This window comes from Phacochoerus africanus, chromosome 1, assembly GCF_016906955.1.
Source record: "Phacochoerus africanus isolate WHEZ1 chromosome 1, ROS_Pafr_v1, whole genome shotgun sequence".
Classification (NCBI taxonomy): Eukaryota; Metazoa; Chordata; class Mammalia; order Artiodactyla; family Suidae; genus Phacochoerus; species Phacochoerus africanus.
In genome coordinates this window covers 201656856-201668868 of record NC_062544.1, presented here as the reverse complement: position 1 = coordinate 201668868, position 12013 = coordinate 201656856, and the positions used below count along the sequence as shown (strand labels likewise).

Sequence of the window (12013 nt, the reverse complement as noted above, 5' to 3'; positions counted from 1 at the left end):
ATAAGTTCTTTTATTATTTAAAAGTCACTTAGCTGGTAGATGGTTAAGCTTTTACTCTGACCTTTAGGCATTTAACAATCATTAGCATTTGAGTTAGCTATCTATCCATAGCATTTCTGAGAATCCTCACTGTGCTTCCGCAAAGGGCGTGCCTATTTGCGGCAACTCGGGTGTGCCTTGGTTTGCACCGTGGTTCTCTTTGCTAATGCATATTATGCTAAAGACCGCTCATAAACCACTTGGCCATGAGGTTCCTCTTTCTCTTATTCTTTAGAGGACATATGTGCTTGTGCAAACAGTGTGCCAATCTGCATGTGCCTAGAGCAACTCATTATGTCCTCATTCAGCTGACCCTATGAACAACTTATGCCTTTAGGTCTTTGTTCTTAAGCTTAAGTCATTTACCATCAGTGTGACTGTTTTTCAAGCAGGAAAATGGGGTAAAGATGGAGTTTTCAGCAAAGAGGCTAAGAAAATATTGTAGAAACATGTCTCACGACAAGGTCATATAAAAAATGTCAGGTTTTTTTTTTTTTGCTATTTCTTTGGGCCACTTCCGCAGCATATGGAGGTTCCTAGGCTAGGGGTCTAATCGGAGCTGTAGCCGCTGGCCTATGACAGAGCCATAGCAACGCGGGATCCAAGCCGCGTCTGCAACCTACACCACAGCTCACGGCAACACCGGATTGTTAACCCACTGAGCAAGGGCAGGGACCGAACCCGCAACCTCATGGTTCCTAGTCGGATTCGTTAACCACTGCGCCACGACGGGAACTCCCAAAATGTCAGGTTTAAGTCATCAAAAATTCAATTATATTTGTTACAGAAGAGTTATGAAGATTGGAAAATGAAAGAATATGGTGTTAAAATGTTTTCCTTACCAAGAGAATATGAATTTTGTGGCTTAAACATTGGTCTCAGAGTCAGAAGACTTTGAGTCTTAACTCTGCCTGTAGTTTTGCGACTTGGAGCAAGTTATTATTTTTAAATCATCTCTAAGGATGATTAGTTCCATCATCAATAAAGTGGAAATATTATTATCAACCTAGTGGTGAGGGTGGTTGTGAGGATTTATATTAAACAGAATTTATGCATCTAACCTACTATAGGATATTAGTGTTAAAAAGAACAGTAGGGATTAAAACAGCCGAGTGTTGCCTAAAAGAAATACATTGTCCTACATGGGTAAAGACTCAACAACTTACATTTTATTGGTCAGGTGTATTTTGATCTGATTTTTTTATTCTTTCTTTGTACATATAGCTCTATTCATGGCAACTTCGTTTATCTTTTCTTTTTTTTTTCTGGTTGTTTTAGGGCTGCACCCGCATCATATGGAGGTTCCCAGGCGAGGAGTCAAATTGGAGCTGTGCCTGCTAGCCTTCACCATAGCCACAGCAACACCAGATCCAAGCCATGTCTGCGACCTACACCACAGCCCACAGCAATGCTGGATCCTTAACCCCTTGAGTGAGACCAGGGATCAAACCTGTGTCCTCATGGATACTAATCAGATTCGTTTCCCGCTGAGACACGTTGGGAACTTTGGCTTCATTTATCTTAACTATGAGGTCATTATTCTGTAGATTTAGTGCAGTGTCATAAATATGTCAGGTAATTAAAGTATTTTTTGTATATGATGAAATTAAAAAAAAGAAATACAATGTACAGAAACCCTATTTCCTGTACCTTTGGTGTAGTTTAGGTTTTGACCCTTTTGTTGAGCCAGATAAGGTAGGAAAATAAACCACACAGTAGTTGATATTACTGCATGTTGTTTAGAATATTTACCTTATAAGAGGGGCTATATTCACAATCATTGACATGATTCATTAACTCTTCTTTCTGAGCTGTGGCCTGTACACAACTGTGCCCTGTACACAGTTGTTTCAGGAGACACTGTCCTTTATGTGCATATTCCCAGCAGATCCCACCGTGTTTACCCAGATGCTGTGGTCTCAGGCCTTGCTCTGCAGGGAGCTGTGAAGAGCCCTCCGTTTGGCTGTGGAAGCCACATATGCTGGCAGCTGTTTATTTCATAGATCAAAGAACAGCCTGTGCTTCTGTACTATATTATATTATATTTGCTGAGCCTCTCCCAACTCTACCTTACTTAGGAGCCCTGGGTGCTCCCTTAGAACAATGAATTGAATAATTATTTGTTTTAAAGAGAAAATAAAAGAAATAGAGAATATTAGGAACAGCAAAATATACAAAATAAAACTGCCAATAGGCACAAGCAGATATGCTGTGAGAAAAAGTTGAAGGGGAGTCTTGGGATGGGGTTATGAACATGAGCATTGCTATCAGAGAGCTCTTGAGTTTGAAATCCAGTTTTGCTAGTATGATATCAGGCAAGTTATTTTATTTCTATCGGCCTTTGTTTCCTCACCTGTAAAATGGAGACAACTATCTAGTTCATAAGTTTGTCAGATTAAAAAAAAAAAAAAGATGCCTGACAAATGATAGGAGCTCAAGGTATATTGTCTAAAATAATTATTGTTATTAATGTTGGTTTGCTTTTGCTGTACTACAGAACTGTTTTGGTCATTGTTGTATGCCTCTTGATCAATGCCTGATACCTCTTGTATACTCGATAAGTATGGATCTTTATTTTTAAATTGTATAACATTTTTTCCTTCTTCACAACTTGAATTTATTTAATTCCTTGGGTTTTTAAGCCGAGTTATAATTTACGTATAGTAAAGTATACAAATCTCAGCTATATAGCTTGATGAATATTTACCTGTCAGTATACCAGGTAATAGCCACTTAGACCAGGGTATAGAATAATTCTGTGAAGGTTTCCTCCTGCTGCTGCTGCTTCTTCTTCTTCTTTTTTTTTTTTTTCGTGCTTTTTAGGGCCGCACCTGCGGCATATGGAAGTTCCCAGGCTAGGGGTCAAATCAGAGCTATAGCTGCCGGCCTATACCCCAGCCACAGCAACATGAGATCTGAGCCGTATCTGTGACCTACACCACAGCTCATGGCAATGCCAGATCCTTTACCCACTGAGCGAGACCAGGGATTGAACCCACGTCTTCATGGATACCAGTCTGGTTTGTTACCACTGAGCCATGGCAGGAACTCCTTCCTGACTCTTTTCTATCAATATCTGCACTCCTACTCCCAGCTCCCACAAGGAAACCACTATTCTGACTTTTATCACCACTGATTGGAAAATTTTTTAAAAATTTGGAAGTAACCATCTCTAAATAATCCATAAATTAAAGAAGAAATCATAAGAGAGATTAGAAAACATTTTTGGCTGAACAGTAAAGACAGTATATCTATGTGATGTAGCTAAAGCAGTGTTTAAAAGGGAATTTTAACTTTAAATATTTGGACAGTGGAAGATAGGAAAGATTTAAAACCAGTGATCTAATCCTTTTATGAATCATTTATCTCTGACAATACTCCTTGTGTTTGACTCTACTTTTTTTTTTTCCTTTTTAGGGCCACACCTTCGGCATAAGGAAGTTCCCAGGCTAGGGGTCTAATTGGAGCTATAGCTGCCAGCCTACATCACAGCCACAGCAATACGGGATCCGAGCCGCATCTGTGACCTACACCACAGCTCACAGCAATACCGGATCCTTAACCCACTGAGTGAGGCCAGGGGTCGAACCCAGAACCTCATGGTTCCTAGTCGGATTTGTTTCTGTTGCACCACGATGGGAAATCCCTGACTCTACTTTTTCTAATATTAATATAGCTACATTGACCCTCTTATGATTAGTGATTTTATCATTAAAAGATTAAAAGATGATATATCTTTTACCATCCTCTTTTTCTTTTCTTTTTTTGGCACTACCCACAACATATATAGAAGTTCCTGGGCCAGAGATTGAACCCGCACCACAGTTGCAGCCTGTGCCACAGCTATGGCAACATTGGATTGCTAACCCACTGTGCCACGTGAGAACTTCCAACCATCTCCTCTCTTTCCTTTTTTTTAGGGCCAACACCCACGGCATATGGAGGTTCCCAGAGGTCAAATTGGAGCTGCAGCTCCCAGCCCATCCATAGCCACAGCAACATGGGATCCAAGCCGTGTCTCCAACCTACATTGCAGCTCGGGCAACACCAGATCCTAAACCTAGTAACTGGGGCCAGGGACCAAATCCATGTCCTCATGGGTACAAGTCAGGTATCCATGCTGAGCCACATTGGGAACTCCCATCCTCTTTCTTTTAACCTCTTTCTGTCTTTATGTTTAAAGTATAATCACGGAGTTCCTGTCATGGCTTAGTGGTTAGCGAATCCAACTAGGAACCATGAGGTTTCAGGTTCGATCCCTGGCCTTGCTTAGTGGGTTAAGGATTCGGCATTGCCGTGACCTGTGGTGTAGGTCTCAGACATAGCTCGGATCCTGCTTTGCTGTGGCTGTGGTGTAGGCCAGCGCCTACATCTCTAATTGGATTCCTAGTCTGGGAACCTCCATATGCGGCAGGTGCAGCCCTAGAAAAGACAAAAAGGACAAAAAAAAAAAAGTATAACCACTATGCCTTGTAACCAGCATTTTCCCCCAACACTACTGGCCTTTTAAATGGAGACATTTAGACCATCTCCACATAATGTGACTATTGAGATCTGTTGGGTTTAAATTTACCATCCTGCTATTTGTGCTATCAGTGACTTGTTCCTTTATTCCTCCTTTCCTGCTATGTTAGTCTGCTCTGTCTACCATAACAAAATGGCATAGACTGGACAGCTTAAACAGCAGAAATTTATTTCTTCATGGTTCTGGAGGTTAAAAGTCCAAGATCAAGGATCCAGCTAATTCTGTTTCTGGTGAAGGCTTTTTTCCTGACTATAGACGGTTGTGTTCTTGCTGTGTTCTCACATGGCAGAGAGCAATCTGATGTCTCTTCCTCTTCTTATAAAGGCATCAGCCCTGTTGAATAAGGATCCCACATTTAAGACCTTATTTAATCTTTATCACCTCCTTGCAGGCGCTATCCCCAGTTACAGTCACAGTGATAGAGCTTCAACATAGGAATTTGGGGAGGACACAATTCAGTCTATAGCACCGTCCACTTTTGAATTATTCAGATGTATTCAGTATTCCATTTTATCTCATCTATTAGATTTTAAGTGATGTTTTCTCTAGTTTTACAGTATATATCAATTTATATATATATAATATTTAGTAATACTGTTATTTTTGCTTTGAATACTCAATAGTCTTCTAGTGACTATTAAAACATAGTTAATAATATTTATCTACATGTTTAATGTTTATAGTGCCCTTCATTCCTTCTTACAGATTGAAGTTACCATGTGAGATTATTTCCTTTTAGGAACATGCATTTACCTATTACCAGAATGGTCGACCATCACTTCTTGTGAAAGCCTCTTCCAGTATTTGCTTACTATGGAAAGTCTTAACACTCTCTGCAATTTGTTCATTTAACTTTCTTTGTCTTCAGGTTATCTAATGTCTTTAAGGACAAATACAAGTTTTTAATTTAACCAGGTTTTGTTTTTTTTTTTTTGATTGTTTGTTTTCAGGATAAGAATGAAAGTCTTCCTAAAGCTTTTTTTCAGGTTGTTTCTCTCTCTTGTACCTTCATGCCTCCAACTTCATTCAGCCTGGGGAATATCCTTTAATATTTCTTTAAGTATGTATTTACTGGCAATAAATTCTCTCAGCACTAGCTGCCTGGAAATGTCCTTATTTCACCTTCTTTTTAAAAAATGTACTTTCAGTGGGTATAGACTTCTAAATGAATCATTTTTTCAGGTCAGCGCTTCTAAGGTATTTCATTGGTTTGTAGCTTCCATAGATTTCTATCAAAAAGTCAGTGATTATTTATAATGTAATTCTTCTGAAGGCAATGTGTCTTTTTTACTGGTTACTTTTTTTTTAACTCAATGAACTTTATCACATTTTTAGTTGTACAATGATATCACAACCCAATTTTACAGCATTTCCATCCCAGACCCACAGCCCATCCCCCCATCCCCAACCTGTCTCTTTTGGAAACCATAAGTTTTTCAAAGTCTATGAGTTGGTATCTGTTCTGCAAAGTTCATTGTGTCCTTTTTTTAGATTCCACATGTAAGTGATAGCATATGATGTTGGTGTCTCACTGTCTGACTCACTTTACTTAGTGTGATAATTTCTAGGTTCATCCATGTTGCTGCAAATGCCATTATTTCTTTCCTTTTAATGGATGAGTAATATTCCATTGTGTATATGTACCACATCTTCTTTATCTACTCCTCAGTCAGCAGGCATTTAGGTTGTTTCTATGCCTTGGCTATTGTGTATAGTGCCACAGTGAACATTGGAGTACCTGTATCTTTTCAAGTCATGGTTTTCTCTCGATTCTCAGGAATAGGAATGCTGAATCAAATGGTAATTCTATTTTTAAATTTCTGAGGAATCTCCATATTATTTTCTATAACAGTTGAACCAATTTACATTCCCACCAATAGTGTAAGAGGCTTCCCTTTTCTCCATATCCTCTCTAGCATTTATTGTTTGTAGACTTTTTGATGATGGCCATTCTGGCTGGTACAAAGTAGTACCTCATAGTAGTTTTGATTTGCATTTATAATAATAAGTGATGTTGAGCATCTTTTCATGTGCTTTTTGGCCATCTGTATGTCTTCTTTGGAGAATTGTCTGTTTAAGTCTTCTGCTCATTTTTTGGTGTTTTTTGTTGTTTTTTGGAGATTAAGCCCTTGTCAGCACTTCATTTACAAATATTTTGTCCCATTCTATGGCTGTCTTTTTGTTTTGTTTAGGGTTTCCTTTTCTGTGCAAAAACTTTTAAGTTTAATTAGGTCCCATTTGTTTATTTTGTTTTTATTGTCATTACTCTAGGAGGTGGATCTGAGAAGATATTGCTGGGTTTATGTCAGAGAGTGTTTGGTCTATGTTTTCCTCTGAGTTTTATAGTATCTGGTCTTCTATTTAGGTCTTTAATCCATTTTGAGTTTATTTTTGTGTATGGTGTTAGGAGGTGTTCTAATTTCATTCTTTTACATGTGGCTGTCCAATTTTCCCAGCACTGCTTATTAAAGGGACTGTCTTCTCTCCATTGTATATTCTTGCCTCCTTTGTCATAGATTAGTTGATTGTAGGTGCGAGGGTTTAATTCTGGGCTTTCTGTCCTGTTCCATTGATCTATATTCCTGTTTTTGTGCCAGTATCATACAGTTTTGATGAGTGTAGCTTTGTAGTATAGCCTGAAGTCAGGGAGACTGATGCCTCCAGCTCCATTTTTTTTTTCCCTCAGGATGTCTTTGGCTATTCTAGGTCTTTTGTACTTCCATACAAACTTTAAAATATTTTATTCTAGTTCTGTGAAAAATGCCATTGGTAATTTAATAGGGATTGCATTGAATCTGTAGATTGCCTTGGATAGTATAGTCATTTTGATAATATTGATTCTTCTGATCTAAGAACACAGTATGTCTTTCTATCTACTTGTGTCATCTTTGATTTTTTTCATCAGTGTCTTATAGTTTTCAGAGTACAGGTCTTCTGTCTCTTGAGGTAGGTTTATTCCTAAGTATTTTATTCTTTTTGATATGACAGTAAATGGGATTGTTTCCCTAATTTCTCTTTCTGATCTTTCAGTGTTTGTTTATAAAAATGCAGTTGATTTCTGTGTGTTAATTTTGTATCCTGAGACTTTGCCAAATTCATTGATGAGCTCTAACCGTTTTCTGGTAGTGTCTTTAGGATTTTCTAGGTATAATATCTTTATTGGAGAAGCTAAGATTTTCTCCTTATCTTTAATTTTCAGCTATTTGGCTCTAGATTAGTATGTATGTATGAATGTATGTATTTTGCTTTTTAGGGCTGCACCCATGGCATACGGAAGTTCCCAGGCTCTGGGTCACATCAGAGCTACAGCTGCCAGCCTTTGCCACAGCCACAGTAACATGGGGTCTGCGCCGAGTCTGTAACCTACACCACAGCTCACGGCATTGCCAGATCCTTAACTCACTGAACAAGGCCAGGGGTCAAACCTGCATCCTCATGGATATTAGTCAGGTTCTTTAAGCACTGAGGCATGAAGAGAACTCTGAGTTTCTCTTTATATTTATCCTGCTTGGTATTGGAAGAGCTACTTGAATCTGAGTTGATGTCTTTGATTAGATATGGAAAATTCTTCCCTAGTTTTTAAAGTATTTTTTCCATAAAATATTCTCTCTCATCTTCTTCTGGGACTTCTGTTCATATCCTAAAATCTCATTTGCATTCACTTTTAATAGTTTCATCGAAGTATAGTTTATTTACAATGTTGTGATAACTAATGCTCTACAACAGAGTGACTTAGTTATTCATATACACACATCCATTCTTTTCCAAATTCTTTTCTCATATAGATTATCACAGAATATTGGGTAGATTTCCCTGTGCTATACAGCAGTTCCCTGTTGGGCAATCATTCCCTATACCACAGTTTTTTTCCATTTTCCCCTTGTTTCAGTTTTAATATTTTTAAATAATCTGTTTTCAGTTCCCCAGATTCCATCTTCTGCTACGTTCAATCTGTTGTTAAATAAATTCAATGAGTTTTAATTTCAAACGTTAGTATTTTGTAATTCTAGAAGATTCATTTGACTCTTTATTATGGATTCTGATTCTCTGTGGAAATAATGTATATTTTAATCCCTTTTGTCTACCCTTTTCTCCAGTATATTGATCATAGTTATTTTGAAGTTTTTGTCTGCCAAAAATAGAAACATCTTTGAGACTGTGTCTGTTAACTGTTTTGTCTCTCTCTTTTTTTTTTTTTGTCTTTTTGCCATTTCTTGGGCTGCTCCCGCAGCATATGGAGGTTCCCAGGCCAAGGGTCCAATCGGAGCTGTGGCCACCAGCCTACTCCAGAGCCACAGCAACTCGGGATCCAAGCCATGTTTGCAACCTACACCACAGCTCACGGCAACACCAGATCCTTAACCCACTGAGCAAGGCCAGGGATTGAATCCGCAACGTCATGGTTCCTAGTCGGATTCGTTAATCACTGAGCCACGACAGGAACTCCTGTTTTGTCTCTTAATTACTGATTATTTTTCTACTTCATGGCATTTCTTTTTTCTTCTCTTTCTTTCTCTTTTTTTATGGCCATACCTGCAGCATATGGAAGCTCCCAGGATAGGGGTTGAATCAGAGCTGCAGCTGCCAGCCTACTCCACACCCACTGCAACATGGGATCCAAGCTGCATCTGTTACCTACACAGATGTGGCTCATGGCAACACCAGATCCTTAATTCACTGAGCAAGGCCAGGGATCAAACCCACATCCTCTTGGATACTAGTTAGGTTCTTAATCTGCTGAGCCACAATGGAAATTCCTTCATGGCATTTCTGTTAATTTTTAATTTTATGCTAAATATTGTAGATGATATGATGTAGAGACTTACATACTTACAAACCATACTCGAGTTTTAATCTGACAGTCAAAGTACTGCTGTATCACCTTGATCTTATTTAAGCTTGGTTTTAGTTTTTCTTAAGGCAAGTTTATCTCTATTTTGTCCTTATGCTTAGAGTGTACCCTTAACCCTATGAAAACTTCCTTGGTGTTTTATTTATCCTAGCATATGGCCTTTTTAGAATACTCAGGGTGTTCATCAAAGTCTATCTATTCTGGTTGGGCCCAAACACCAGTTGTCTCTCCCATTACTGGATTGGCCTAGTAATGCTTATTTCAGATCAGCTACTTATCTTTTCTTATTGAGTTTGCTTAGACCTTGTACCTTATTTGCATTTTTTTAAGGCAAAGTTCACCTTTTACCCAATATTAGAGAATTAGCAGAAGTTTACTGTAGGCCAACTACTTTTCATGACCTTGATCTCTTGTAATCTTCATGACAAACACATAAGTAATCATCATAATAGTAGTACTTACACAGTATAACCAAGTGCCAGACATTATCCTGAGCGTTTTATACATCTGTACTATACATACTTACCTAATCCTCACATCAGTCCTACAGCTAGTTACTATTACTATTCCTACATTACAAAAGAGGAGTCTGAGAAACCATACAGGTTAAGTCACTTCCCCTGCCCTCAAACATACAATATATGAATGATAGAATTCATGTTTCAAATGTAGGCAGTCTGGCTCCAGAATCTGTGCTCCCATTGACTTCACTCTTGGTGGTATTGTTCTCATCTTACAGATAAGGAAATTAGGTGATCACCGCAAGGCTCAGTGCTAGTAAGTGGCTTTATAAGGATTTGAACCAGGTTCCAAAGCTCTTGCTCTCTCCTCCCATTGTTTCCCCCAAAGAAAAAGAAGAAAAATATTTTCCCTTTTAGGATTTTAGTTTTAAAAAATTTTGTGGCGACTTAAGAGGAGACCAAACAGCTTTTTTTGTTGTTCCTAATGAAGGCGATACCTTCTTGTGCCATGGTTTTCTGGCCATTCATGGTGAGGCACTAGAAAGGAGTTGTTTTTCCCATCAACGTGTGTCATTACTGAACACCTCTGGGGCTGCCTCCTATGGAAGGATGCTGATGGCTCCATGCATGTCAGTCTTGGGAGTGGAAAGATGGCAGAGCTCAACCTCAAGGTTCTCTGCTTACCCTGGGGCATGTGGTGCTCAAGTGACATGAGTACTCATGCTTGTTGGATATTTCATACATTTGCCATCCAGAAACAGAGCCCATGAGAGGGTTTGAGACACCAGGTATTTCTGCTTCAAGGAGAGGGAGCTGGTTCCCTTGTTGGGAGAGCCAATCAGACCCGCTTCTCCCCTCATGCTGTGCATGGTGTTTGCAAAGCAAGCCTGGAGTAACACAGAGGTAGTAGAATTGATAAGCTCAGGGAGCCATACCATACCCATGTGTTTCACTGTCTCTGACACCGACCATCCTTTTTTGCAGTGTGGAGGCTGCCAGCATCGGATTCATCATCATTATCGACAGACGAAGGGACAAATGGAGCTCCGTTAAAGCATCCTTGACACGAATAGCTGTAAATTTTTTTTTAATTTATTTTTATTTTTTGTCTTTTTTGTCTTTTCTAGGGCCTCACCCACAGCATATGGAGGTTCCCAGGCTAGGGGTCTAATCAGAGCTATAGCTGCCAGCCTATGCCACAGCCACAGCGTGGGATCTGAGCTGCATCTGCGACCTACACCACAGCTCACGACAATGCTGGATCCACAACCCACTGATCCAGGCCAGATATCGAACCCGCAACCTCATGGTTCCTAGCCGGATTCGTTAACCCTCGAGTCACGAAGGGAACTCCCAAATAGCTATAAATATTTATTTTTGTGCTATTATTATAAAGGTAATTTAAATGGTCTAACTATTTCACATCAGAGTCACAGGGAAATACCAGTTATTTTATGCCAAATTTTGACAATGTCTTTGTAGCAGAGGCTGTTGTGTCATGTCCATATCCCCTCTGCCACCTGAAGGTCACTTGCAGACGATTCCTAAGAGTGTCAAAAGCTTCCTAAGTCTCTCTACCTTTTTGACCAGTCTGGTCACTGGAGAGGAGCAGGTAGGGAGGGCTGGGAAGTTAATGCTCCAGGAGTAACCTGCAACTACTGAGCTGTGGGAGTTAATGGAAACATACCCCAGCTTCTGTGCCACTCAGTGGGACGGTTTTGAGGTACGTTCTATACACTATCTCAGAGGTCCCAGCCCTTCTTGCTCACAGCAGTCCCACTTAATGAGCCATCATTGTCTCACCAGTACCCCCACACTCCCTGTGTTTCCTGGAATCATCTCCTCACATAAACTCTTTAGACCCAAGTACTCATCGTAGGGCTTGCTTTGGGGGACCACGCAATTTAAGACAATCTTCATTCCAGTATTCAAAATTATGTTTTTTCAAGTTAGAAAGACACTGGCCAAAACTAGAAAAATGATATGATATGTTCTTGTTTTTGGCATTAAATTGCACAACCTTGGACGGGTTTCTTTTTCCATCTTATTAGTCTGACTTTGATCCCTAGTTGTTGCCTTCCAGCAAGTATGTGCATCCTATCTCTGTAGGGACCTCAGACCAGGGCAATCAGCCAT

At 39.4% G+C, this 12013-nt stretch overlaps 1 protein-coding gene across 2 annotated transcripts in view; it reads left to right on the top strand.

Moving 5' to 3' along the window:
• The window catches only part of MCF2L2 (MCF.2 cell line derived transforming sequence-like 2), a 252449-nt gene that overhangs the window by 72923 nt on the left and 167513 nt on the right, over window positions 1-12013 (top strand). For both annotated transcript variants that reach the window (XR_007135864.1, XM_047787395.1), the window contains exon 4: window positions 10862-10952. Coding sequence is in view for 1 of the 2 variants with exons in the window: in XM_047787395.1 (XP_047643351.1) it covers window positions 10862-10952 (91 nt within the window). In the remaining variant the exon portion in view is untranslated. The remainder of the gene's footprint in view (window positions 1-10861; window positions 10953-12013) is intronic.